The sequence below is a fragment of the Lissotriton helveticus genome, chromosome 3_1, assembly GCF_964261635.1.
Source record: "Lissotriton helveticus chromosome 3_1, aLisHel1.1, whole genome shotgun sequence".
Lineage (NCBI taxonomy): Eukaryota > Metazoa > Chordata > Amphibia > Caudata > Salamandridae > Lissotriton > Lissotriton helveticus.
The window spans coordinates 2,076,655,821-2,076,683,469 of NC_136061.1; the positions used below are offsets into that span (position 1 = coordinate 2,076,655,821).

The 27,649-nt window shown below is 39.3% G+C and overlaps 1 protein-coding gene across 1 annotated transcript in view; it reads left to right on the forward strand.

The window, feature by feature from the left end:
* The window catches only part of LOC144824359 (uncharacterized), a 73,260-nt gene extending 63,308 nt beyond the window's left edge, over nucleotides 1–9,952 (forward strand). The window contains exon 5 of the mRNA XM_078683472.1: nucleotides 8,441–9,952. Coding sequence (XP_078539598.1) covers nucleotides 8,441–8,699 — 259 coding nt within the window. The 3' untranslated portion in view covers nucleotides 8,700–9,952. The remainder of the gene's footprint in view (nucleotides 1–8,440) is intronic.
* Nucleotides 9,953–27,649: the final 17,697 nt, after the last annotated feature.

Sequence of the window (27,649 nt, forward strand, 5' to 3'; positions counted from 1 at the left end):
GTTGTCTATATATCTAACCCAGAGGACGACGTGGTCATTAAACTGTCTGATGTTGTTGACAACTTGCTTCTCCCACCAGCTGAGGTAAAGTCCTGCAAAGCTGGGGGCGAAGCAAGTTCCCATCACTGTTTCCTGGGTTTGTCTGTACATCTGATTGTCAAACAGAATTTTTTTTTTTAAGGCAGATATGGATCATCTCTAAGAGCATTTCAGTATGGAGAAGGAAAGACAATGATCTCCCCTTCAGAAAGTACCTACAAGAGTCAATGCCTGATTTTGGGTAATACACGTGTAAAGGTTGCGTACATCAATACTCATGAGTAATTAGCCTTTATCCCAGGTGATTCCATTGATGATTCTAAGGAATTCACCGGTGTCTTTGACGTATGATGGTAATGCTTGGACCAGTGGCTGTAAAAGATAATCCACATATTTGGATATATTTTCAAGTGCATTGTGGGGACGCGAGTTATAGTTAGCTGAACTAACTATAACGGGGGAATTTCTATGGTTTTGTACGTGTGAAATGTCCAGATAACTATAACGCCCATGAAACCTATGGTTTTGTTCAGTAAATTTCAATGGTTTTTTAAATACAAATTTCTAATTATATTGTCTGTAAAACCTATGGTTTTTTCAGTGATTTTCAATGGGTTTTTAAATGCAAATTTGTAACTATAACGTCTGTAAAACCTATGTTTTTTTCAGTGAATTCCAAAGGTTTTTTAAATGCTAATTTCTAACTATATTGTCTGTAAAACCTATATTTTTTTCAGTAAATATATATATTGGCTCGCAGAGAGAGAGCTACGGGCCGTCGGCTTACATAGGCACAGCAGCATACTGCCTCACAGAGGGACAGCTGTGGTCTGACTCACAGAGTCAGAGCAACGGACCAACGTGCCTGCTAGCAGAGACACAGCTACGAGCTAACGGCCTAACTCGCAGAGGTAGAGCTTGAAGACCAAGCTGCAAGTCAACAGGGTGACTTGCAGAGGAACAGCAACGGGCCGATGGGCTAGCTAGCAGAGACACACCTACGAACTAACCGGTTGGGTCACAGAGACAGAGCTTCGGGCATGCTGGCGCATAGCTGCGAGCCGATGAACTGGTTTCTAAAGGCACAGACGCGAGCTGCAATTGGTCTGACCATGATATAACACAGATACATCATCTTGTACAATATCAACAACAAATGAAACAATGTGGTGTAATGGCAGTTATTTACTCTTGAATAATGAAAAATGCTGTGGCATCTTAAAAGGTATTCCATACATTGTGACTGTGTCACAACGTGTAATTTGCTGTAAAAACGTGCTGTTTCCTCCCGCACAGAGGAGTTTCGATACCTCGATTTGGCCTTCCATTCCGACCTTGAAGCCAGAGTTCGACAAGCTGAGCCGAATAAGAGTCTTATTGTCCCAGAAAGAAGTTTCTTTCACTTCTGCCCTTGAGACTTATGTCCGGCAGTTGGCCAACACGACAACAGAAGTTCATAATCTTTTAAACACTGATTTCCCACAACATTTTGGTGAACTAATTCATTCTATTTTCAATGCTTCGCATACAACAGCTTTAGCTTGTGAGATCCGGCCCTGTAACTGTTTTCAAACTATTTTTGGTGTGATCCCTGCCTTCATTTATTGTATTTTCTCAAGTGATTTCGGCGGGTAGCTACTTCGACTAGCTTTGGCTGCCAGACTTTTCCTCTTGATCTGCATGCTCAGAAATGGCTGCTCCAAGTGTGCTTGTTCACAACCCAGCCCTACTACAGCTACTTTGCAACCGCATGCTTGACTATTATGGCACCTTGCCGCTGGCCACTCTCAGCGTGGTTTGCAATTTGTCTTTCCGCTATCCCTGGTATACTTGCATCCAGTCAGTGTTCTCATGCATGTCCTGTCCCTTACAATGGGCGTTGGATCTATGCCTCACAATCACAGTGTCGCCTAACCCGGATTTTCCTTAATGATGAACCCTTTGGTGAATCATGAGCGTGAATGTTCCAGTATTGGTTTCATGGCATATGCTGCTGCACTTGGTGTGCTAGCTCAGTGGGATGTATGTACGTCTGCACATGATTTCCTGCAACAGAGTTACATCGAGTACCACGCAAGTTGCCCTGCTATGGTGCTGGAAGCACCGATAAGCATTGAGCATGTTTGCTCCTTCTAATTGCTCAATTGGATGGCGTCTACTCTTTCAGACGAAAATAATGATTTCCTATTGGAAGCTGTTGCTACTTACTGCTCTAACACACTGATGGATTAATTTGGCTGTGCCACATGTTTTTTTCTCTCTCACCGTGGTATTACATTTTTCTGTTTTCTACACTGTTGACATTCTTCGTCTACTTAATTTTCTTATATTGGATATCTGCTCTTCTTGGCTCAGACTTTTTGGACTCTGTTCTACTTTGCTCACATTGCGTTGGACTGCCGAAAGGGGAGGGTGTTGTGGGAGGTGCCAACGAACATTGCTAAGTTAGTATGAGTTCGTACCTTGCATTACAGCCATTTTAGCTGCTTTTTCCACACGACTCTAAATGCACTGGTTCTCATAAACACTTCTGTTTTCTCTACTTCGCATGGGAACTGTCTGCCTTCCACTATTTCTGATGTGCTCTGAGTACTCATCTGTATGCCGTGTTCAAGAGCAGAAAACTACATTGCTGGTTATTCAGCTTAGGCCAATCCCACGCACATATAGACATAACATGGAACAGACCTCCGCTTCTCAAATTTCAAGTGCTTTCAATATTGCACAGGATGCAAATTAATGAAAAAAACAAGGACCCCCTGAACAGTAATGAGTACGATTCCTAGGACAGGGTAAAATTAATGTAAAGAAAGTAACTCCTAGGCAATCAAATTCAGATAACATCAACAATATAATATAAGGAGAGACAGAAAGAAGTAAAGATATGAAATGTGTTATCACTTTAATTATTGTTTGTTAAAAAAGAGATTTTCCTTAATAATTTAAAAATCATGTCCATTGCACAATATACATTACATCAATCTTTATAAAAATGACAAATACAAAGACAACATTAAAAAAGTGGCAATATCTTGAAAAACTTTCTACACACTTTTCGGCATATCTAATGCCTTCCTCAGGAATAGCCACACACTAATTTGTAAAGTTTGAAGGGAAGATAGTTCAGTAGGATGAAGGCATAAACCTAATCATTAATAGAGCATGATAAGGTCTCTGATAAATGTGTATTCATATACGACTTGTATTTGTGCCGTTCAAAAACCGAACAATCTTCTATAATCACTTGTTTCCCTTCTTCTGCTCTCACATGGACAGCTTCATATTGTATAATCTGAACGTAAATTTTTTCTTCAGGCACAAGTATAAAAAGCGGTGCACAGGACCCGTGTATATTTTCACCGTAGCAGCTTCTCTGATATGAAGAAAGCTTGGTCTAAACAGCGGGGCAGAAAATGGCACCGGTGTTCAGCGTGGTCAGATAGAGTGTACCATCCGACCATGCTGAACGCCCACCAACTCAGGAGCTATGTGATGGATTGGCAACATTCTTCCAAGAGAAAATTAGTAAGATTGCGGAAGGTTTGAAACCTGTGACCCTATCTGGTTCCCTGGACCGGGATGGGGAGAAATATTAAGGATCAACCAAGACAGGGATAATAACCTTGCTCCATCAATCCCCAAGCTCACCCTGGATGAGTTTGAGATGCCATCGGAATAGGAGTTTGTCCGAGTAGCTCTGGGAATTTCCTCAGGATCACCATTGGATCTCATTCCCCAAAAGATATTGAAAGAATTGGGACCGGAGATCTTTCCAATCTTACACAAGTTGTGTGGCCAGTCCCTCAGCATCGGGGTGGTGCCACCCTGCTGGAAACAGGCAATGATAACACCCACTCCTGAAATAACCTACACTGGACCTAGGCTGCCTTAAGAACTGCAGACCAATCTCCCTCTTACCATACCGAGTTAAAATCGCGGCATGTTTGGTAAGTAGGTAATTGTCCCTTTTTGTGGAGACAAATAATGACTTAGAAGATGAGCAATTTGGGTTCAGGCCAGGCCATGGAATGGAGACAGCCTTGGTGACCCTCTTGGACAATCTTCGAATGCGGCCGCATTCGACACGGTAAACCATATCTTCCTCCTTGCAAGGCTGAAAGCTCTGGGAGTGGCAGGTGTGGCACTGAGCTGGATGTGTTCCTATCTGTCTGATAGATGTCAGGAAGTTGCACTCCCCCATTTCAATCGGAATTTACCAAAAATGAACATTGGGTACCTTAGGGGTCTTCAATCAGCCTCATACTGTTTAACACATACATGCGACCACTCCTTGATGTCATTAAAACCCATAATATCAGCGTGGTTAATTACACCGATGACACCCAGCTTATCGTGTCCCTGGATGGCTCCCATACTGACTCCCAGGAAACTTTTCATGCGTGCATGCGAGAAATTGTGAATTGGCTGAGGGACAACTGGTTGCAATTTAATAATGAGAAAACAGATATTCTGCACTGTAGGGTGGGTAGCGTCCCATCGGTGTTACCAGCTGACTTTTGGCCCATACCCACTGTTGTTCCTTTGGCACCAGTGAGCACAGTACGCAATCTGGGGGTCAGCTTTAATGAGAAGCTGAATTTGGAATCCCAAGTCAACAAACTGGTGGAAGGCTGCTACACTCTTATCCGGGGACTCCGTAAAGTGCTACCAGCCCAGGCAAGAATCACAGTAGTTAGGAGCATTATTTTGAGTCACCTGGATTACTGCAATGCCTTGCTCTGGGAGTCTCCTGGATACCTGATTGCAAGGCTCCAGAGTATCCAGGTGGCAGCAGTGAAGCTTGCACTGACATGGGCATGTCGTACATCCACAACCCAGGCGTCTGAGGAGCTGTACACGCTCCCGGTGACACAAAGGATTTTGTTCAAATCCCTCTGTATAGTGTTCAAGGCACTTCATGGACTAGGAACTAAACTGCTTCAGGGCAGGTTTAAATGGTATGAACCTGCACGCAACTTCCGCTCTTCGACTGCTAATCTTGTCAGGATTCCTAGGACAAAGAGAGTAACTCTGGGGGAAGAGTGTTTGGCGTGGCAGATGACCGCTCTGGAATCCTCTTCCTTTGGAAATAAGGAGAATACAGGACCTGATGATGTTCCATAGGAAAGTCAAGACGTGGCTCTTCCCTAAAATATGATTTTCTGGCTCAGCTCTGTAGCTTCACCCGCCAGCTTTTCCCTGATGTCTTAGTGCCATGATGCCCGCAGGGTTATAGAACGCTCTATAAATGTGAAAAAAAAATATATAGAGTCATATAAAAACTGCTATTAGATCGCACAATGTTAGCTACATGGATGTGCCATGGTGTTGACTGATTTATTTTTGACAGGCTCTGTGAAGTTCAGCCAGGGTAAGTGTATTCACTGTGTCATCTGCGAATTTTTTAGACAAAATCTCTGTGACTTCTCCATGCTCATGCTTCATACTTCTCAAAGCTGAATTTCTTTAGAATCCCTCAAACCTCGGGTCTGCACCCAAACTTCTATCATCATGCCAGCTGCTCCAGTTTCAGACAGTCCCTGCCTAGATACGTAAAGTCCTAGTAGTTACACATGGCACAAGCCATTCCGTAATCTGTGGTATATATTGTATTGTTCAATTATAATTCAGGGTTCTCCAAAGTCGGTCCTGGGGGGCCGGATCCATGACAGTTTTTTTGCATATCCCCATTTAGATAAATATAGTTATCTTCAACATCTGCTATGGATCTGGCCCTCCAGGACTGACTATGGAGAACACTGATTTAAATGAGCCAGTGGGTTCGTGGGTATGTGCCTCTGTTGAAAAAAACAAGGATAGAGTAAGGATGCACTATGTGGTACCATGTAAGGGGGTTACTAGTAAAGGGTTCAACCAGTTATATGCATTTGTGGACCACGATTTTAGAGGAATAAATGGATCCAATGGCTCGTGCACATGGGATTCCAGTATATCACTATGAACAGATTGTTGTGTTCCACCATGTCATAAGATGTGACCAGGTGTGTTTTTTTTCTGGGAAAATGTTCTGATGTCTTCTAGCACAGTCTCCATACCTCTTGTAGGGATAAAACCAATCGATAGTAACAGAACAGTGTATTTTATTGCATGTGTTCCTATAGGTATCTTCTAACTTCAATTTGCGATGTTTTGGTAGATATGAGGTTGGTCGGTAATTGGCCAGGACATGTGTATTAGACATTGGTTTCTTCAAAAGTGAGATGACTACAGCATGTTTTATGCATCTGGGTATTATCCCTTGTGCTAGGGACGCTTTGAAGAGGTATCTGGAGCCAGGGTTTGGAAACGTTCCTTGATGACTGAAGAGGGGCAGAGATGCACTCATGATTTACAAGTGTATTTGCCCATTTCATCACCTTCTCTGGCTGCATGGGTTTTAGGCCCATTTGTCATTGCTCCCTTAAACCAGGGTAATGCTTGCAAATAAAATAAAGTTAATATGATGATTTATAACATATAAAAGTGTATATTCAATTGTTAGCATTATCTACTGCAACAGTATTGTCCAAAATGTGCCACTTTATATTCAGCACAATTCTTTCACCACACAGCCAGAAAAAGGCATATCACAGATTACAGGAAAGGTGTGACCACGCTGTTCTACTAGTATGTGGTGAAATTGTATGTGGAAGTACTGCTGTCCACAGCTGGAGTCGTTTTGGAAAGATGTTGCAAAATCCCTCTGTCCGTCTCTCTCTAGCTCTCTCTATACCCATTCATATCTCTCTAACTCTATCTCTCTCCACTCTTTTTACTGCTGTCCTAAGCTGAATATTCAGCACTTCCACACCCACATCTCCTAAGTTGTGGTTCTCTCTTTAACTGCTGTTAATGGTCGTGATTCTAGTTTAGCCCCTGGGGATACATAAAAAGCTTTTTTTGTGAGGTCGCAAATGGCCTGATTTGCAGAATCGGTCCATTTGTGAATGCAAAAAAGCACTTTTTAATGTGCAAAAGCCAAATCATGATTCAGTCATTTGCTACCGAATTGCTATTTGGGTATGTGATACGGTATTTGGATGGGATGTGTTTAGGGTGCCCGTTCCAAATACCAATTCTCAGTAGTATGCATTAATGTTTGGTAACTGAATTACAGTCGCAAATTGTTCATTTGTCACAAACACTGTGAAGGAGGTGATAACCATTCACAGATGGGTAGGGGTCTCCATGGAGCACCTTCCCCTTTACGTATGTTAAAAAATATATATTATTTGAGAGCAGACAGTGGTCCCACGGACCATTGCCAACACTTAAGAAATGAAACTTAAAATTTTAATTTGTCTTTTGAAAAGCATCCCGTTTTCCTTTAAGTGAAAGGAACTTCATTTCAAAGAAAAAAAGTTTGCTTTATTAAAAAGCAATCAGAGGACATTGTGGTTTGCTGACTCCAGCAGGTCACCATCCTGGTTATTGCTGTGATTCCTAATGGCTCCCAAACTGTGACCTACCTCATTAATAGTCAGGAGATCGTCGATTTTCAACCCAATAGGAATCGCTAATTGAAATTCAATAAGTTTCCTACATTAGGAGTAGCGATATCCTAATTGCGATTCTCAAAAAAATGCAATTTAGAATTCGTTATCTCCAAAATTTTGTATATTTAACTCCTGGTTCGGTTTGTGGGTGAACATCATTAGAAATTCTATAAAGATTCCTCTCATATCTAATATTTTGTTATTGGTGTCTTGTTCACTACAGGGCACAACTAACAGATGTTACACTTTGAACACTCCGCCCAAGAAAATTGTGTTTGAAATGGAACACCTACGTCACTGTAAACATGAGACCTTGCACTAGGTAAACTTTCTCTTGGTACAGCGTATTTCACTCTATCTCGTCATTTTAGTCTCCAGTAGAGCCATCAGAAAGTTGCCATTGTATTTATGTATGTATGTATCGCATACTTCTATAGCGCAAAACTGTCACCCAAAGGGTATCCTGGCGCTTTGACTCTACCTGACCAATTACACAATCACAAAGTTACACTGCCCTGGGGAAAAGATAAGTCTTCAAATCTTTTTTAAAGGGTGAAAGTTCTCCCAGGCTCCTCAGAGACAGAGACATGACCATTCTCACACACCATCCTCTCCAGAGCTATCAGTCCCTCGTTAAGTTGTGAGCCAGGTGCACAAGCAATATACACACCTACATTCCAAGACTTTGCTCTTACAATTGCACACTTATGTTCGAAGTAGAGCGTTGCAGTCGGAGAGGGAAGCAACAAAGTATATGTTGAACAAAAGGTTGTTGTTTACGAGCAAAGAAAGAAAAAGATGGGTGTGGGAGGATGTCAGCTGCCAGAAAAGCATAAAATACATCACAAGTCAATAGAACGAGTCCTTTTGTGCATCGCGTATGAGAAAATGTTTTTGTCCTCCAGACTCCAGGGTTTGCAGAAGGAGCTGACGAGTGCCAACCATGAGCGCGAGCTGGCGGAGCAGCAGCATCGAGATGCCCAGAAAGACAAGGAGCGGCTGCTCCAAGAGAACTGGCAGCTTCTAAGAGCTCTCCGGCACCTCCGCCGCTCCACAGAGGAGCACAGGAGGCTCCAGCAGCAGAGGAAGAGCAGGAAGACGCCTCTGCACATAACCAGCTGGAAACACGTCCACTTCCCCCGCAGCCCACAGCAACATCTGTAATTGTATGTACCGTCTTGCAGCCATATGGTATTATCTGATATCAGACAGGGCCCACAGAACAGCAAATCAACCTGTAAAGTCCCGATATGGTTCGGTTCTTAAAGTAAGGAGAAATACACGGATAGATCATCTAATTTCACAATGGCAAGCATCAGATGCATTGAAATAGAAGAAGGGCTTTAAGGCAACATATTAGAATCACAAACATAAAACAGGGATGCTTCTTGTCCACATTATCAGGGTGTCAGCACATCTCACAAGTCTGCCAACTTGCTAAATGTCGAACTATGCTCAGAGCTGCTTACTAGAAACCCCACAGCATACGCCATTGATTGACCCATTGGCAACAAAGGCTAGGCCTAATAGCTGTTCACCTGTAGCTTACCTCAAAATAGCAGCAGTTCCAAAGTATTGTTCCAATGTCCTTGGCTGTCACCCATATGAGCCGACCACAAACAATGGTCAGAACACTCTTGAACTACTCTATTTCTGGCCCAACTCCCTTGTGTTTAGTTTCTATTCATGAGGGTCATTTTTTTCGGGGCGTCCACACCCCCAACTTATCAGGTCTTTGATCTCTATAAGGGTTCTTTGCAAGGTTTGAGTACAACATATTTCAGAAAAAGACATTTTGTGGCGTGGGTAGGTATTTTTCAGAATTATGAGCCAGGAGTGAGGGATGGCCAAAAAACACAAAATAAGCTTTCAAAGAGGAATGAGGAATATTCACTCATTCAATCCTTCCATGTACTCAACTAGTCATCCAGTGGACTGTCCAGCCACTCCCTCATTTGTTTATCTATTCATGAACTCATTCATTCATCAATGCATTCACTCATCCATTCCACCATCCAACTATGCAATCAATCATTCATTTTATCCATCCATCAATCTAGTGTCACTCACCCTTTCGTCCATGCATCCATTCATTTATTTATCCTTGCTTTGAATGATTCTTACATTTACACACACACGAGTCTGTACAACCACACACCCAAAGTGGCCAATCAATGAAGAAGCACTTTCATTTTACAAAACAGCAGACATTTTGGCTTTGTCAATTTTTGCTTTAATGCTGTTGAATCAAATCCAGAGAGGAAGTATTTAAATTGCTGAAAGGTGATTGGAAGATCTGAATCTGCCTGGGCTTTTGCCAAGTAAAATTTATAAAGATATGATAACGCGTTTCGAATAAGGGCTGAAAGGGCATCTCTCTGGCAGTCACTTGGGTCGATTTCATCAAGTGTCTTCTACAAAAGTGATCCAGCGGCCTATAGAAAATATATCATAAACAACGCTACCCAACTTCATAACCTATAAACGAATTTCTACACTAATTTATGGACCCATTTATAAACATGACATATTTTGGGCCTACTGAATCAGGTGGTCAGATTAAATCTATATACACATTAGTTTCAAACCATATACAATTTTATACATCTGCGGAAGGAATATTATCATTAGAATAAATCCTAATCATTTAAACGACCACCATTGGCGATGGGATCTAGCTAATAGTAACCTGAACTTCTGAATAACCAAGACCAGCTTGTTTGTCAAAAGTAAGATTTTATTTACTAAATTATGGTATCTCAAAATGTAATTTTATTATTGTAGTTTTATTAGCATTAAAGTAAGCATGTTTGAAAAGCTTCATGAGGAAAAATACATTTTTGTAAGAAATTCAAAGTTTAAGTAAGATTTTAGCAGTTTAGCATTTCTAAACCTTAAGTCCCTAGCTAAGCTAAATAAATGGAAAATAAAGTAAAGTTCTTTGAGAATTCTTACGTGCTCCACGCAAAGTCCAGCAGCACTTCACCCTCATCGGAAAGTCAGAAAGCAGCAGCCAGCCCATCCCTAAGGGCATGACTTTTTATACCTTTCTATGCTAGCTAAACTAAGCGAAGGAAAGTTTTCATAAATCCTCGAAGTCCCATTGGTTGAGAGTGACAAGTGACATGTCACCCATATTTCAAAAGTTCCATTAGGTCACGTTTCTTAAAGACCATTGTCTTTTCCGAATGCAACCAGGAGCTTCCTTGGTTTGCAACAATTGTAAATTAATGTTCTCACAGTGTTCATTTCATTTCCGCGGGTGCCAAGTTAAAGCTGACAAATTTGTCCTTTATCACTTGCTTCCGACCTTGGCCACGTCCGACAAAATGGTGACAGCATGTCAGATTTGCTTAGTGAATGCAGCTTTGACGAACACTTTTTCAGAATGGGCTTCTCGTGACTTGTGCAGAAGTAAAATTCAGCTTTAGCAAACTCGAGCAAACTAGGCCCAAAAGTAGGCAACTTATGCTTTCTAGTAATAAACAAAAACAAGAAAAATATTAATGTAAGAAATAATGTTGATTCTGTATCCACCCTAGGTTTACTAATTAATTAACCCTCCCGATTAGTCTAATGTTACCTAGCAAATGCAAACAATTAAAGCAGCGTTTATATCTACCAGTCTTCATAAATCCATGAAACTTATGTGCACCTAGAATAGTAGAAATGACATCACATAGACAAGGAAAAGCAAAATAAGCACATGCTTCTTTTAAGTTTGCTGCAGTTAGTAATGACAAAAACGAAAACGACAAATTATTTTATTATTTTGCACGAACAAAAAGATGCAACATTTATGCACGTTTTATGAGCACACATGTTAGTCCCCCCCATGTGTAAAGTTTAATCTAGGTTGTATTAACACGATACATTACAAATTATTAATATTATTATTCATGTTATGGAAATGTGACTTTGCGAGTTTAAACAAAATTTTGTTTTCTATCTCGCTCCATCAACTCCCTCATCTGGTGATTAACAAATCACCACACCAACACCCAAAATTTTGGTAATTTAAATTTCCGAGAAATTGATTCAAATTCATTTGTATCAGTAATCCTAAAAATCTGTTTCTGCATAATCTTTGGAATTAGCATAACGCTCTCTATGTAACTCCTGTAATTCAATCTCCCTTTCTTCTTCTTTTCTAAGTTTATAGATTCTTTTCTTTTCTTTCAACTGTTTCTTTCTCTTATGCAACAAACAACCTATTTTTGTCAAAATAAAAATGAATACTATTATAATCAAAGGTGCCAAAATCTTACCAAGAATTGAACTACCAATATCATGAAACCAATTTTTAATTGCTTGGAACCTTTTAGAAAGTTTCCCTGTAAAATCATCTTCTTCTAAAGGAATTATCTCTGAATGCATTTGTGTAATGTTTTTAATGTACATCTCAATATTCTTACTTTCATCAGGTATATATGTGCAACAATGTTGTACATGTAAAATGCCACAGACTCCTCCCTCTTTTGCTAGGAGTATGTCTAAAGCAAGTCGATCTTGAATTACCATAGATCTGATTGCAACTACTTCAACATTCACTAATTGGAATCCATCAGCTGTGTCTGTTGACAATCTGTCAACAATTGTGGACAGTTTTCTAATTCTCCCTGCATTTAGGGTTATACCAACAAAAGGTATCACTGCTTGAAAAATATCTCCCAGAACTTCTGTAAAAGTTTCTCTTTTGACTCTATTTACATAATTATGAATTTTGAACAATCCTTCTGAATCTCTATCAACATGAAACACTTTAGGAAAAACAATTCCCACATAACAAGTTCCATACCAATGGTCTGGAAGGTTGTAGTAGGCTTTGTCACCACAAACAAAATAAATCCCAGGGAAGATTGGATCTTTTCCACCTTTGAATCCCCAACCTCCCAAAATCTGATAAGTGTCTTCGCAGTTACTTGCACCTACAAAATAATTATCAAAAAGTGTATTATCTCTTCTAATGCAAAGCTTTCCACTAACTGGTTTATCTATGTGAATTGCAACATTTTCAAGCATTTTGCCATTTAATTTCTCATCCTCTTTTTGCCAGAATTTTGACTTAGTCTGCTTGACTAATTCATTTCTTTTGTAAATTGCTCTTCTCTCTTCAACCATATTCAAAAATTTCTTTCCCTCAGCACTCAATTTGCATGTTAGATTATTCTTGTAAGCATACTCGTAAGTGAGTTCGTTAGTAACAAGGAAAAATTCTCTCATTTGTTTAGCTTTCTTGTGCTTATTTAAAGCACCCTCAATCTTTATATTCGCAAAAATCTCGTCAAAATCTGAATAGTAATATTCTAAGCGTCCAGTTTGATAAAATAAGCTAGTTAACACACTACATGTTACACCATATGTGAGAGGAAGCATATTGTATGTCACTCCCTCAGAAACAGAAGCAGGTAACTTGACGCAGACATAGCAGTCTTTTGCATCCATTACCTTGACATATTCACTCAAAAGCTTTGTGAATGTATTACTTGAAAAATCACTAATAGATTTATCTTGATGAAAGTTAGGTTGATGATCAATAACTTTAGCAGATACACTATGTTTAGTTTGACTAACCAAAGCTTTGCTTGTCATGTTAACTTTGTGTAATTCTCTATTCATCTCTAATGGGATGATCACAGCTAAAACTAACCAGAGCAGAATTAAAATGAGCAGACACACCAGAGTCATCTTACACCATCTCTTAAAAACAGAACACTTTGAAGTGCTCTCCTTAACATAAGGCATTTTGGTTAGTTTTGCCACAAAATTAAAAACAAAATTAATTTTAAAATTTCTAAGACTTAAACTATTTATACCCCCCTTTTAAAATAATTTTATTTTTAAAACCCTAAACAAGTTTTCTTCGACCTTATGTCATACATAAGATTTCTTCAACTAAACAGTTTTTCTTCGACCTTATGTCAGCTAACAAAATTTCTTCAGCCTTTTGTCAAATTAAAATTTCTGTACTTCAATCATTGTCACTAATTTCTTCTATTTCGTTTTCTTCTTCACTACTACCATAAATGTCAATAACGGGTGGAATTACTAAATAAGTCCACTCAGGAGACTTGTATTTCTGGTTTGGTCTCACTATTCTTTTTCCTTTTCTTGACACCACTTCAATTTTCCTTCCAACTCCCACTTCCTTTCCAGGACTCTTTTGACTACTGATTTCTTCAACTTGCTCTTTAGGTTTCTTGATCAACCTGACTCTCAATCTTCCACCAGGCCAGTAGTCTGCCTTTCTCACGTATTTCTTCTTTGGTTCAGAAGCATTTGATTCTGACTTCCAAGCCCTTTTCTTTCTGTTTTCACTTGCACCATCCACGTCACTTTCTTCAGTTTCGTAGTCTGAAATTTCAATTGACTCAGGAACTTCTCTATTCGGCAGTTTTACTCCTTCAGGAACACTTCTCTGATTTCCAATACTGGTACTTGGTAATTCGTCTTCTTCTTCTTCTTCGATTACCTCCAACTTCCCAGATTTTGGATTTCTGTTCCTTACTTCAGAGCTTGTTTTCTGCTTTTCGATACTCTCCTGGTCTGAAACTTCTTTTTGTTTCGCTTCTCTGTCTTTAATAGAAACAACTGAATCCTCAGTTATCTTTCCTTTTAGCAGATTCTCTTCACCTTCAGAATCAATTTCAATAATTTCCAAGTCTTTCCTTGTTGAATTTTTATTCACAGATACAGGTTCCAGATGTCGACCTTCTTGTCGATCTTCAGGATCTGGATTTATTTCACCTTCTACTTCAGAATCAGAATCATCTGTAGTATCACTTTCAATATCAGAACTTTCAGGAGTTGGTACTGGGATAGTATGACTAGGATGAATCCAACGTTTCAATCCTTTGCATTTTACAGCATTAGTAGTGATCAAAATTATTTGCCTAGGTTTCTGCCATCTAGGAGCCAGACAATTTCTTCTCCGATGTACTTTCGTTCTGACCCAGTCACCAGGTCTCAGGTCATGTGTCAAAACTTTCTCATTTGATTGTGCTTCAGTTCCCACCTGATTAGACACAGAAGTCACTATATCAGATAACCTTTTACAGTAATCCAAAATAGCACTGTCATTTATGCTCAACAGTTTACCTACAGGTACAAAAGCTTGCCTCATAACTCTTCCCATTAAAATTTCATGAGGACTCAAACCTGTCTTTTTATCTGGTGTACTTCTTAATGACATCAAAACAAGTGGAAGAGCATCTGTCCACTTTACACCTGTTTCAAGACACATTTTTCCAATTCTGTTTTTAATCGTTCCATTAATCTGTTCAACTACCCCAGATGCCTCTGGTCTGTATGCACAGTGTATTTTCTGCTCAATGCTCAAAGCTTCACAAATTAACTTCATCAGTTTGTTATCGAAATGGCTTCCTCCATCACTCTCAATAGTGACTGGAAAACCGTACCTTGGGATAATTTCTCTGAGCAGTAGTTTTGCTACTGTAATTGAATCACAATGTCTTGTAGGAAATGCTTCTACCCATCTTGAAAATAAACAAACGATTACAAGAACATATTTTAAGCAATTGTGTAAGGGCATTTCAATGAAATCCATCTGTAACCTGGTAAAAGGACCACCCTCTCGACCAATTATTCCTGTCCCCACCAATGATTTTCTGTTTGGATTCATTTGTTGGCAAGACAAACACCTTTGACAAAAAGATTCTGCAATTGTTCTGAATTTAGTATTGAACCAAGTTTCTCTGAAAAGTCTAATCATAGAATCTCTTCCAAGATGTGCTGGACCATGATATAATCTGGCCATATCTGCAATTAAACAATTCGGTAAGACTATTCTGCCATCTTTGTAAACCCACACTCCATCTTCTTCACGTGGTCTACAATCTGATCTTAACCACAGATCTTTTTCCTCATCATCTGCTTCATTTTGTAATTCTTTAATCTCATTCCATGTTTCTACAACTGTTGTTAGCATTAATGAATTTGAATCAGTTTCTTTACTTCTTTCCCGATTGTATGAATAACCTTTTCTTGCACAGTATTTTGCCGTTTCATCTGCAAATGCATTGCCTTTTGAGATATAATCAACTCCTTTTGTGTGCGCTGCACACTTGACAATTGCGATTTCTTTCGGCAATTGTATTGCTTCAATTAATCTCCTAATGAAAATTGCATTTTTAATTGGAGATCCTGCTGATGTCATATAGCCTCTCTGAGACCAGAGTTGTCCATAATCATGTACAACTCCATACCCATACTGACTATCAGTAATGATGGTAACTCTTATATCCTTTGATACTTCACAAGCACGAATTAAAGCAATCAATTCAGCCACTTGTGCTGATCGAACTCCTTCAAGACATGATGCTTCTTCAACATCTGCAACTGTGCAGACTGAATATGAGGCTTTCAAGACACCTCCTTCTGATCTCAAACAAGAGCCATCTACAAAGTAGACAAAATCTGATTCAGATAAAGGTCTATCTTTGATATCATGTCTTGGTTTCGTGCAGAATTCCATAACATCTAAACATTCATGTTCTGTTTCGATGTTATCAATGATCTCAGAATCAGGCAGTAATGTAGAAGGATTTAGATTTAAACATCTTGAAATCGAAACATTATCTGCTCCTAGTATGATTTTCTCATACTTTGTCAATCTGCTGCTTGTCAAATGCTGAGTTTTACCTCTTGTCAGCAATATTTCAACTGAATGAGGCACAAAAACCTTTACAGGAAATCCCATGATGATTCCTTCACTCTGTTCAAGACTAACACTTGTAGCTGCAACTGCTTTCAAGCAACCTGGCAATGCTTTTGCAATGGGATCAAGTACTGCAGAGAAGTATGCAATAGGTTTCTTTAAATTCCCATGTCTCTGAATCAACACAGACAATGCACATCCTTCTCTCTCGCTGCAATACAGTTCAAAATCTTTCTCATAATTCGGCATACCTAAAGCAGGAGCTTGGCATAAGCTCTTTTTCAAATTCTCAAAAGATTCCATCTCAATTTCATTGAGAATAATTGGATCCTTTACATCAGACTTTGTCAGTCTCTGTAGTGGTTTTGCAATTACTGAAAATCCACTTATCCATTGTCGACAGTAACCAACCATTCCCAGGAACATTCTGACCTGTCTCTGTGTTCTTGGAGGTTGCATTGCTTGAATCATTTTAATTCTCTCGACTGTTACTTGCCTTTTTCCCTTTGCAATTCTGTGACCAAGGTATTTTACTTCTTGTTTGCAAAATTGTAATTTTGCTGGAGACACTTTATGTCCCTCTTCTGCAAGGCGATTTAACAGTATTATTGTGTCTGTCACACAATTTTCTCTTGTCTTTGCAGCTATCAACAAATCGTCAATATACTGCACTAACGTAGACCTACCTGGTAAATCCAAGTTTTCCAAAGATCTCTTTAACAACTCATTAAAGATTGAAGGACTTTCTGTATAGCCCTGTGGGATTCTTGACCATCCGAGAGTCTTACCTTGGAATCTGAAAGCAAAGATTTCATAACTGTCTGGATGTAAGGGAACAGTAAAGAATGCATTGCAAAGATCAATGACAGTGTACCATTCAGCATCATGTGGAATCTGGTACAGAATTACTGCTGGATTTGGAACCACAGGACAACATGGAACAACTATTTGATTAACCTTTCTCAAATCTTGTACGATTCTAAATGCTCCATTTGACTTTTTAACTCCCATAATTGGTGAATTACAAGGACTACTCTCCATTTCTTTTAATACACCTTGTTTGATAAATTTTTCAATTATAGGTGTAATTGTTTCTGCTTTCATTTTATACTGTGGAATGTTAGGAAATTCTATTCCCTGTTTCAATGTAATTTTTACTGGATCTACGTTTTTCATCAGACCCATCTCGTTCCCAGTAAAATCCCATATATCAGATTTCACTGTTTCCTTGAGCTCTTCAGGTAAATCTTTCTTTTCAAATGCAGGAAACAATTTTGTTTCTTCTGCTTCCATCATCATCATTGTCATTCTGTATAAACCATCTTCCTCCATTGTTTGTAACTCAACTCCATCAGGAGAACAATATATTCTGCAATTCATTTTACACAGAATATCTCTGCCTAGGCAATTTACTGGACTACTATTACAAACCACAAATCTGTGTTTGTCTCTATAATTTCCAATTTCAACTGGAACTGGATCAGTTAAATCAGTTTTAATTTGTTGATTGCTTACTCCAACAACTTGGATGGTATCCCCAGAGAGAGGTAGGTTTTCAATTTCCACTGATCTAACAGTAGAACGGGTAGCACCAGTGTCCACTAGAAAAGTGATGTCTACATCGTTAACTTTCCCGTTTACAAATGGACCGGACTGGTCAACCTCAAGAGTGGCTCCAACAACACACTCTTCCTCCTCTCTCGGGCACCGTCAGTAATAATCATCAGAATCACTGTCTTGGCTTTCTGTTAACAAAAATTGTTGTGAAGCATTTTGCATTTGCACTCTTTGTTGCTTTTGCTGTTTTTGCGGTCTTATTACCTGTTCATTTCCCTGAAATCCCACATTTGGATTATATTTTTGAACTCCCCCACAATTCGGAAATGGTGGTTGTGGCAATTGATCCTGGCAGTTATTCACCTGTTGCTGTTGCTGTCGCTGAATGTTTAACTCGTTTAACCCCTGTTGCATCTGTAGCTGTTGCTGCAGGTCAACACCATTCTGCATCTGTGGATTTAATAAGGGATTCTTTAAGTTTCTAGGAGGTTTAGGACACTCGTCTCTCCAATGTCCAATTTCGCCACAATTAAAACAAGGTAATCTTTGTTTCAACTCTTCAATCTTTGGGCTAAATTTTCTTGGAAAAATATTACCTTTAAGCTTTCCTTGTATCTGGTTCGTATTTCCAGTTTGAACAAAATTTGTGTTCTTATTACCCATGCTGGCAATTTGTTGCTCAGCCACTTTTACCTGAGCCCACATGGCTTTCTCCTTGAGCTTCTTTTGTCTCACTTCTAACTCATCGCTGCAATATTTAGCTTTTCTCAGAATATCATCCACAGAAAGTGATTGCCATCCTACAATGCTATTCCTGATCATATCTGCAATTTCAGGTTTTAGTCCATAAACGAATCTATAGATAAAATGACTCATGTCCTTTTCATCTAATTTTTCATAGCCACTGTATTGTTTAAAAATTAACAGTAACCTCTCATAAAAGGAATGAACTGATTCTTTTGTTTCCTGATTTGTCCTTTCTATTTTAACCCAATCAACTTCTTTGGGTGGAATTTTGTTTTTCATCCAAACGATTACTTTTTCGTAAAAATCCATTACAAGAGGATTTGGGGCACCTGTTTCTTTGATTCGTTCAGGTTCTGTTTTTGGCCAACTTATTGATATTTTACATTCTGTCCAAAGATCTGATGGTACGACAATGTCGAAAAATCCATCTAAATCAATCCACAGAACTTTTGACACTTTGATAAATCTATCCACTTGTCTATACCACTCTACCGGTTTCTCCCTCAATTTTGGAAAATCATTTGTGAATAGCAGTATGTCCTGTCTTGACCAAGGGACATGAACATATCCTCCACCTGCAATCTCTCTCATTGGAAATTGTTTTGACAATTTTTCCAATCTTTCATCTTCCTTCTTTTTCGTCCATTTTACTCTCCATTTATTGAGTTCTCCCAGCTTTTTGATGTAAACAATCAAATCTTTTATATGCACTATTCTTCCCATTGAGTTCAAACTCTCAATGTCACTTTCTGAAAAGTCTAGTCTGTAATGTTTTGCAAAATTCTTTTGTTTACTCACATCGATTTCAAGTTCGGCTGCTAGATCTTCTAATTGATCATATTTATTTTTAGTTTTCCACTGTATACTTTTACAAATGAACAATAGTTCATCATCTCGATAATAATTTAAACTATCTGGACCAATTGTTCCAATTATTAATTCTTCGATATTTGCTTTTAATTTAGCCACATCAAGTTTCGGAGTAGTCACCCTAACTTCAGGACTCCCTACATCTGAAATAGCACCCATTGGTGTTTTTGGAGATAAATCCTCATTAAAGGTTAAATCTGGCATTCTCGATCTCGAAGAGTTTATTTCGGATATGTCTGAGTAAAATTTTTCAGCAGCCTTTTGAATTTCTGCATTTAAAGGAATAGTTAACCCTGTTTTGTTTGATTCTCTTTGGTCAAATACAGGCTGAACAGGACCAATCGTTACTGGAACTGTCACAGCTTCCATGCTTTTTGTCATTCGTTTAATTAATTCTTCTTTAGATTTAAAATATTCAGCAGAATCAACAGCCTCAACATTTCTTGTTTCCCTTGCATAGTCTTTTGGAGCTTCCCTTGCTCTTGGAGTCATTGCAAAATGTCTACCTTCATTTCGAGCATTATCAAATTCTGGTCTTCTTTGAGTTTCAATAATTTCACAATTATTTGGATAAAGTTTTGGAGTTTCATTAATTGGAGGTGCACTCGGTGAAGTTTCATTAGAAACCACCGGAGTAGACCATGATCTAGGAGGTCTCAAAGGTTGATTCTTTTTAGCTGTAGTGTATATTTCTTCCATAACTGCATCTTCAGATTCGCTTTCTATAGATTTCCCAGCAGGAGTACCCATGACCATTTCCTGAATTAAATACAATCCTTCACTCATGTTTCCCTGCCTCCACATTCGCAATCTATCTTCATGAGTTTCTCTTCTCCAAGGTGGAGTTTTAGTAGGTCTTTTAATTCCACTAGCTTCTCTTTGTAATTGATACATCTCATCTTCCCATTCAACTAAAGCTTCAAATTGAGTTGGTCTCGGTTTTGGAGTAAGAGCATTCATTTTTTCTCGTAAATTTCTCAAAACCTTTACATTAAATGAACCATCATCAGGCCAAGTTAAAACACCGTCGTTCTTTGTATAGCGTTTCCAGCTATCAAACCATAAAACAGTATGATATCCATATTCACCTTCCATGTACGCTGCAGGTGTTTTATACTTATGAAGTAATTTACCACCTCGCGTTTCGATTTTCTTGTCGGGTGAAAATAAATTTTTAAGTTTCTGAAATAATGTTGGCTTTTTCTCAACATGTTTAAAATGATAACTCATTTTTAAAAGTTAAATTTAATTCGTAAAATCGTTCGTAAAATATTTCCGGGATGTTCCGCAAAGCAACCTATCCGTGCGCGAAACACACCAACAAGCCAATGACAGTTGAGCTACGTCAGTTTCCTGTTCAACGAATAAAAATGGAATTTTTCTGAAGGACCAATCAGCTTACAGGTCGTTAGAGACTCAAGAGCCAATCAGAGTATAGCTTGTGACGTAGGTCACCCAATCCCAGCGCGGCTCTGTGACGTACACAGCAGCTGCGGTTTCTTGCTTCTCACTCCTAGCGCTTACCCCTCCTTCACAAAATCTTTTCACAGCGCCATTTTAAGGGCACTTTTCAGTGTAAATTAATTTTTTAACAATGACAATAAGGACTCATCTGTTCGTTTCACTATTTAGGATAGTTTACATACATTCAAGTATCCACACTTCGGAATAGTCGGCGCTATTCACACTAAGGATAATTTTCAATCGTCGGTAAAGTAACTCTTACCCCACCCTTCTAACACGTAAAATTATGAACTCGTTTTCCTCTGAACGCACCGCGAAGTGACAGTTCTAAGAGTTCCACTTGAACATAAATTAGAAATCAAATTCGCACTTTCACACGGAAAATTCCCTAATTTCAAACACACATGAAATCCGTACAGGACTCTCACCTGTTTATAGAAATCATGCACCGTTAGCAAAATAACGACGTTATCCGTACAGGACTCTAACCTGTTTATAGATATAAAACATGTACCCCTACAGGACTCTAACCTGTTTATAGATAATCATGTACCGACGCTACTCTGCCCTTCATTCAAGCTCGGATATAACTAATACTTTTATCACAGTGAGTTTTATGGAAGGCGCTTTGTCCCTATTCTCATGCTGTTCTAATTTCTTAGAAAACCCTCACTTTACAAGATTCACACCTAGCCCTAACACTGTGCTGCACGGCGACAACACTATGGTATACGGCGATACCTCTTGTGATACTCGGCGATATCACTGCAAACAGAACAGATGACTTGCGTGACTAATTTCTCGCCACACAATCTATACCGGTATAGCTTACAAATAGCACGAAAAACAAACTCAACATGTGTTAAAACATCGATCCTATTTCCATACCATAACACTTTAGTAACCCTTAGCAACCAACATATTACCTTGGTTACCCTTAGCAACCATCAATTTCTGCTACCAGAGAATTGATCCAGCGGCCTATAGAAAATATATCATAAACAACGCTACCCAACTTCATAACCTATAAACGAATTTCTACACAAATTTATGGACCCATTTATAAACATGACATATTTTGGGCCTACTGAATCAGGTGGTCAGATTAAATCTATATGCACATTAGTTTCAAACCATATACAATTTTATACATCTGCGGAAGGAATATTATCATTAGAATAAATCCTAATCATTTAAACGACCACCATTGGCGATGGGATCTAGCTAATAGTAACCTGAACTTCTGAATAACCAAGACCAGCTTGTTTGTCAAAAGTAAGATTTTATTTACTAAATTATGGTATCTCAAAATGTAATTTTATTATTGTAGTTTTATTAGCATTAAAGTAAGCATGTTTGAAAAGCTTCATGAGGAAAAATACATTTTTGTAAGAAATTCGAAGTTTAAGTAAGATTTTAGCAGTTTAGCATTTCTAAACCTTAAGTCCCTAGCTAAGCTAAATAAATGGAAAATAAAGTAAAGTTCTTTGAGAATTCTTACGTGCTCCACGCAAAGTCCAGCAGCACTTCACCCTCATCGGAAAGTCAGAAAGCAGCAGGCAGCCCATCCCTAAGGGCATGACTTTTTATACCTTTCTATGCTAGCTAAACTAAGCGAAGGAAAGTTTTCATAAATCCTCGAAGTCCCATTGGTTGAGAGTGACAAGTGACATGTCACCCATATTTCAAAAGTTCCATTAGGTCACGTTTCTTAAAGACCATTGTCTTTTCCGAATGCAACCAGGAGCTTCCTTGGTTTGCAACAATTGTAAATTAATGTTCTCACAGTGTTCATTTCATTTCCGCGGGTGCCAAGTTAAAGCTGACAAATTTGTCCTTTATCACTTGCTTCCGACCTTGGCCACGTCCGACAAAATGGTGACAGCATGTCAGATTTGCTTAGTGAATGCAGCTTTGACGAACACTTTTTCAGAATGGGCTTCTCGTGACTTGTGCAGAAGTAAAATTCAGCTTTAGCAAACTCAAGCAAACTAGGCCCAAAAGTAGGCAACTTATGCTTTCTAGTAATAAACAAAAACAAGAAAAATATTAATGTAAGAAATAATGTTGATTCTGTATCCACCCTAGGTTTACTAATTAATTAACCCTCCCGATTAGTCTAATGTTACCTAGCAAATGCAAACAATTAAAGCAGCGTTTATATCTACCAGTCTTCATAAATCCATGAAACTTATGTGCACCTAGAATAGTAGAAATGACATCACATAGACAAGGAAAAGCAAAATAAGCACATGCTTCTTTTAAGTTTGCTGCAGTTAGTAATGACAAAAACGAAAACGACAAATTATTTTATTATTTTGCACGAACAAAAAGATGCAACATTTATGCACGTTTTATGAGCACACATGTTAGTCCCCCCCATGTGTAAAGTTTAATCTAGGTTGTATTAACACGATACATTACAAATTATGAATATTATTATTCATGTTATGGAAATGTGACTTTGCGAGTTTAAACAAAATTTTGTTTTCTATCTCGCTCCATCAAAAGCACTTAAATTATTACGTTTTTACGAATCATTGCTAATCATTATTTTACATTCACTTTCCATTATTTATTATTATTATAATAAAAAAAAACAATAAAGCCATGCTTCAGATATGAATGATTTGAAATCTAGTTTCTCTCCAGTTAATTTTGCTTATTGTTCAATTCGTCCCCTGAGTTGCCTGGAGTTATAAGATTCAAACACAGTAAAATTATTAAAGCACCGAAAACGCTCATAAGTGTCGTTAATGCCTGTATATGTTTCAGATTTATAATTTTCATCTGCAAAACAATGAAAATGGGGTATTCCTCGGGCAAACATATGTAAATAGCGGCTTCTTTGTGGGGCAATTGTGCTTCTCCAATCGCAGAGAAGAATTCAATTATTTGTATGGACGAAGCATTCTTGATTTCTCAAAAGACCAGTCTGCTCAGGCTTCTCATTGCAAACTATTTGCAGCATGGCAGTCAGGCGTGTAAATGATGGTGGGAAATATCTTACAGTCAACATTTATATTAACATAGAAGATCTAACATGGGTGACTCAAAAACTGGTTTTTCGGAGGAATAAAAAAACAAGACTAACACTTGGTGTTTTTTAAAGCCATCACAATTTTCTGGCCCAGCATTAGCCAAGAACATTTTGATTTTACTAAAATATGTATTATTTATTTTCTTATAGGGACTTGCAGCCACCTCACTTCATCCATTAGTCTGCTGTGTTGTCATTCACATTTTGCTTCCACAATTGCAGCATATAGCACGTGGCAGTGGGTCAGCTTAGTTAAGTCACCAGTTACCTTCACTTTAAGTGACTGCATTTCTCTCTCTTGCAAGGTGCACATCCGCACACAAGATAGTTCCCTTTTTGACAGTGTTTTTGGTTTTACTTTAGATTTACCTTAGAGTTGTCGTTGTGTTTAGAGTACAATGTGATAGCATGACGCTTCTGATGCTCATTCCATCTTTATCCGATCCCATCTCCGCCCAATGGTGTTGTAAATTCAGTTTGGAGCATTTTGCTATTCTGACTGCTGCTATTTCACAGCATACCAGATCATGTATATTTGAAACAGTTCATTAAGTTATGCACTTTTAACTTTTTTTCTTACTCTACTCCTTCCTTCTTTCTTTCCTAATTTCTGTCATTCCTTCTTTACTTCCTTCTTTTTTCTCTCTTCACATTTTTCTTTCTCTTTTTCCTTCATTCATTCATGCCTTCTTTCATTCTTTTTTCTCTTTCCTCCTCTCTTTTTCTCAGGTTTTAAAGTCTTTATTTCGATAACAAAATCATAAAAGACAATATTTAAAACACATTTCATTATAATAACATTTTTCCTTTTAAAAATAGCAACACCATTATCATAAAAAGTTATTAAACATACAGAAATACAAAGACTAACCTGAACATAGCATGTTAAAAGTTATAAAACAAACAAAAGTATACAAGAAACATACCTCATACTATATACAATTTTTTTTTCCTGAATTTAGTTAGAAGAGGTATGGGCAAGCCTTTATGAGAGGATTAAGAGGCCCTGATGAAGGTTTTGTCTGCTTCTTGCCCTGATAGCCCAGGCCCACCCTAGGAATTTGGCTATACTCACCACAATCGTCTCTGAGGTATTGGTTTTTAAAACCTGAATAGCCTCCGAAGACCTTCTAAAAGGGAGGTGCTGGAACAAAGGTTTTAACCATTTTGTTCGAGGCACAGAGTAGATCGGGCAGGCAAACAGGAAATGACCCTCAGTTTCTTTATAACTTGTGCACCAACTGCAAAATTCAGTTACTCCATTAACCCATTTTTTTGTGAAGGAATTCAATGGCAGTGATCCTACCCGAAACTGATGGTAAAGTTTCTTGTCCAGCGGTTTGGTGATGATATCCCAGTAGGTCTCACGGGAGGGATCCAACTTAATGGTCAGAAACCTTCCCGTAAGACCAACAGAGCTGGAGGCCGCTATTAACAATGAACGGACCGAGGCCCAGTACAATGCCTTGAAGTCCTGTTTGGAAGGAAAAGCGTTGGTGCTTGGAGATGTCCACAGATGTTCTAGTCCCATTTCAATCAGAATGGTTTTTACACTTTTTAACCAAGGGATTCTCCCTGATCCCCCAATTGACCTAACTTCTGTCAATTCCTTAGCAAAAAGGGTAAGGTCGGGGGATGTCCATATACGCCTCCAAAAGGCCACCAGTCTAAATCGTGCCATCTCATTGATTGGGTTGCATCCCATATCCAAACATAGGGGTATAGAAGGTGATGATTGGGGTAGCCCAATCAAGCTCCTTAAGAACTTACACTGAGTTCTGAATAGGCTGGAGAGGTCAGTGTATCCCCAGAGATCAGCACCATATAAAATTGCGGTGTTGATCTTGGTGTCATAGATTTTTAGCCCTGGGGTAACCCGTTTAGTAATTGATCTCCTTTGCTCACTCAGAAGGCAACCAGTGAGTCGGGCAAGTTTAAGCTGTTGGGCACCAAACTGATCTTTCCATCCCAAGCGACGGTCCAAAGTGACCCCCAAGTACGTCATGGTTTCAACCTGTTCCAAGTTGACTCCACTCAAACTTACGGAGCTCCGGACAAGGTGCCTCCTATTGAGAACCATGAACTTGGTTTTACCAACGTTTACCTTGAGGTCGTTGATAGCACAGAACTCCTCAAAGCGGTCCAGCGCCCGCTGCAGACCACTGCGTGTTTTTGAGAGGAGTAGGGTGTCGTCAGCAAAGATAAGCATTGGAAACCTTGTCCCTGCCAACAAAGGGGCGTCAGTGGGGGTGTCTGCAAAGAATTTGACCACTTGATCAATGAATAGCAGGAAGAGTGTTGGGGCCAGGACACAACCCTGACGAACACCACGGGTCACGGGGAAGGATTTTGACACTTGTCCCTGACTTCCCCACCTCACCCTTGCGTAATTGTCCTCGTGCATTTTAACTATCAGATCAAGTAGTTCCCTAGGTAGACCTAAGTCCCTCAGGACGCACCACAATTTATCCCTCGGCACAAGATCGAAAGCAGACTTCAGATCAATAAATGCGGCAAAGATGGTACCACCGCCGAGCAGAACCACCTTCCAGTAGATCAGACAAAATCTGAACACCTGATCGATGGTGCTCGTTCCAGATCTGAAGCCTGCTTGCATGGGAGATAAAATATCCTCTTGTTCAATCCAGCCTTGAACTCTACTCAGAACCATGCGTGCAATAATTTTTTGGAGGGAGTCGATAAGGCTAATCGGGCGGTAGTTGCCCGGATTAGACCTATCGCCTTTTTTGTGGATTGGGAGTATCTCCGCACCCTTCCACGACCTAGGGATTCTTGCCCCTTTAGCTATTGCATTAGCGATCTTTGTTATGTAGGGCACCCAAAGAGCGGGGTTGGCTTTAAACAGGTCATCCCTGGTGCTTTTCCCCGCTGGGTCAGGCCAAGTGCTAGCTCTACCTCAGTTTCCGAGAAGGTAAGTTTCTCCCCTCGGATGGATGGCAGAGGTACCTCGTCCAATTTAAAGGGGGGTTCAGATGTTTCAGCACTAAATTGAGCCGAATAATGGGTCACCCAAACTTCGGGAGATACATGGTTTGTAGGGATACGTGAGTCAGGGTCCTTGCCCCATTTCACTAAATTCCAGAACTTGAGCTGGTTGTTTGAGGTGGAGGCGTCCAGAAGATCGGACCAATACATATCCTCCCACTCCCGTTTGGCTTCCCACTGAGCTTTCTTATATCGCACCCTTGCTGCCTTAACCGCACTCATGTTCCGGGACTTAACCACATTAACAAGATGTCTGTGGGCCTCCCTGCACTTTTTGTTATACCATTTCTGACGGGTTGCATTCTGTTTAACAGTACCCTTCTGACCTGGTAGAGAGAGAAGGAGTTTGAGCTCATTAAAACAGCGCTCATGAAGGTCAATAACAATGTTTACAGAGCCCCCCCCCTGTAATTCCTCGCGCGTGATTTCGTTAAACATGTTAGAGACCACGATCTCAACGCTCTCCTGGAAGATCTCATCCCCCGCTAGCCTGGACCATTTTAACCTCCTGCGATCATTGGTCAGGAGAACGTCCCCTGTCCGGGGGGTGTCAGGTTCTTTTAGTCTCTTCAAACCTGGTAACCTTAAATTAAGTGCCAGAGGGTTATGGTCGCTTTCTGGGCGAGGTACCACTTCCATATCTACCAGCAATGGCCAGTATTCCAGCTTTAACAAAAAGTAGTCAATCCGGCTTTTCCTTAATCCGTTGTCAAAGGTGTAATTTGCACCCAAATCCGATCTTGACCGACCATT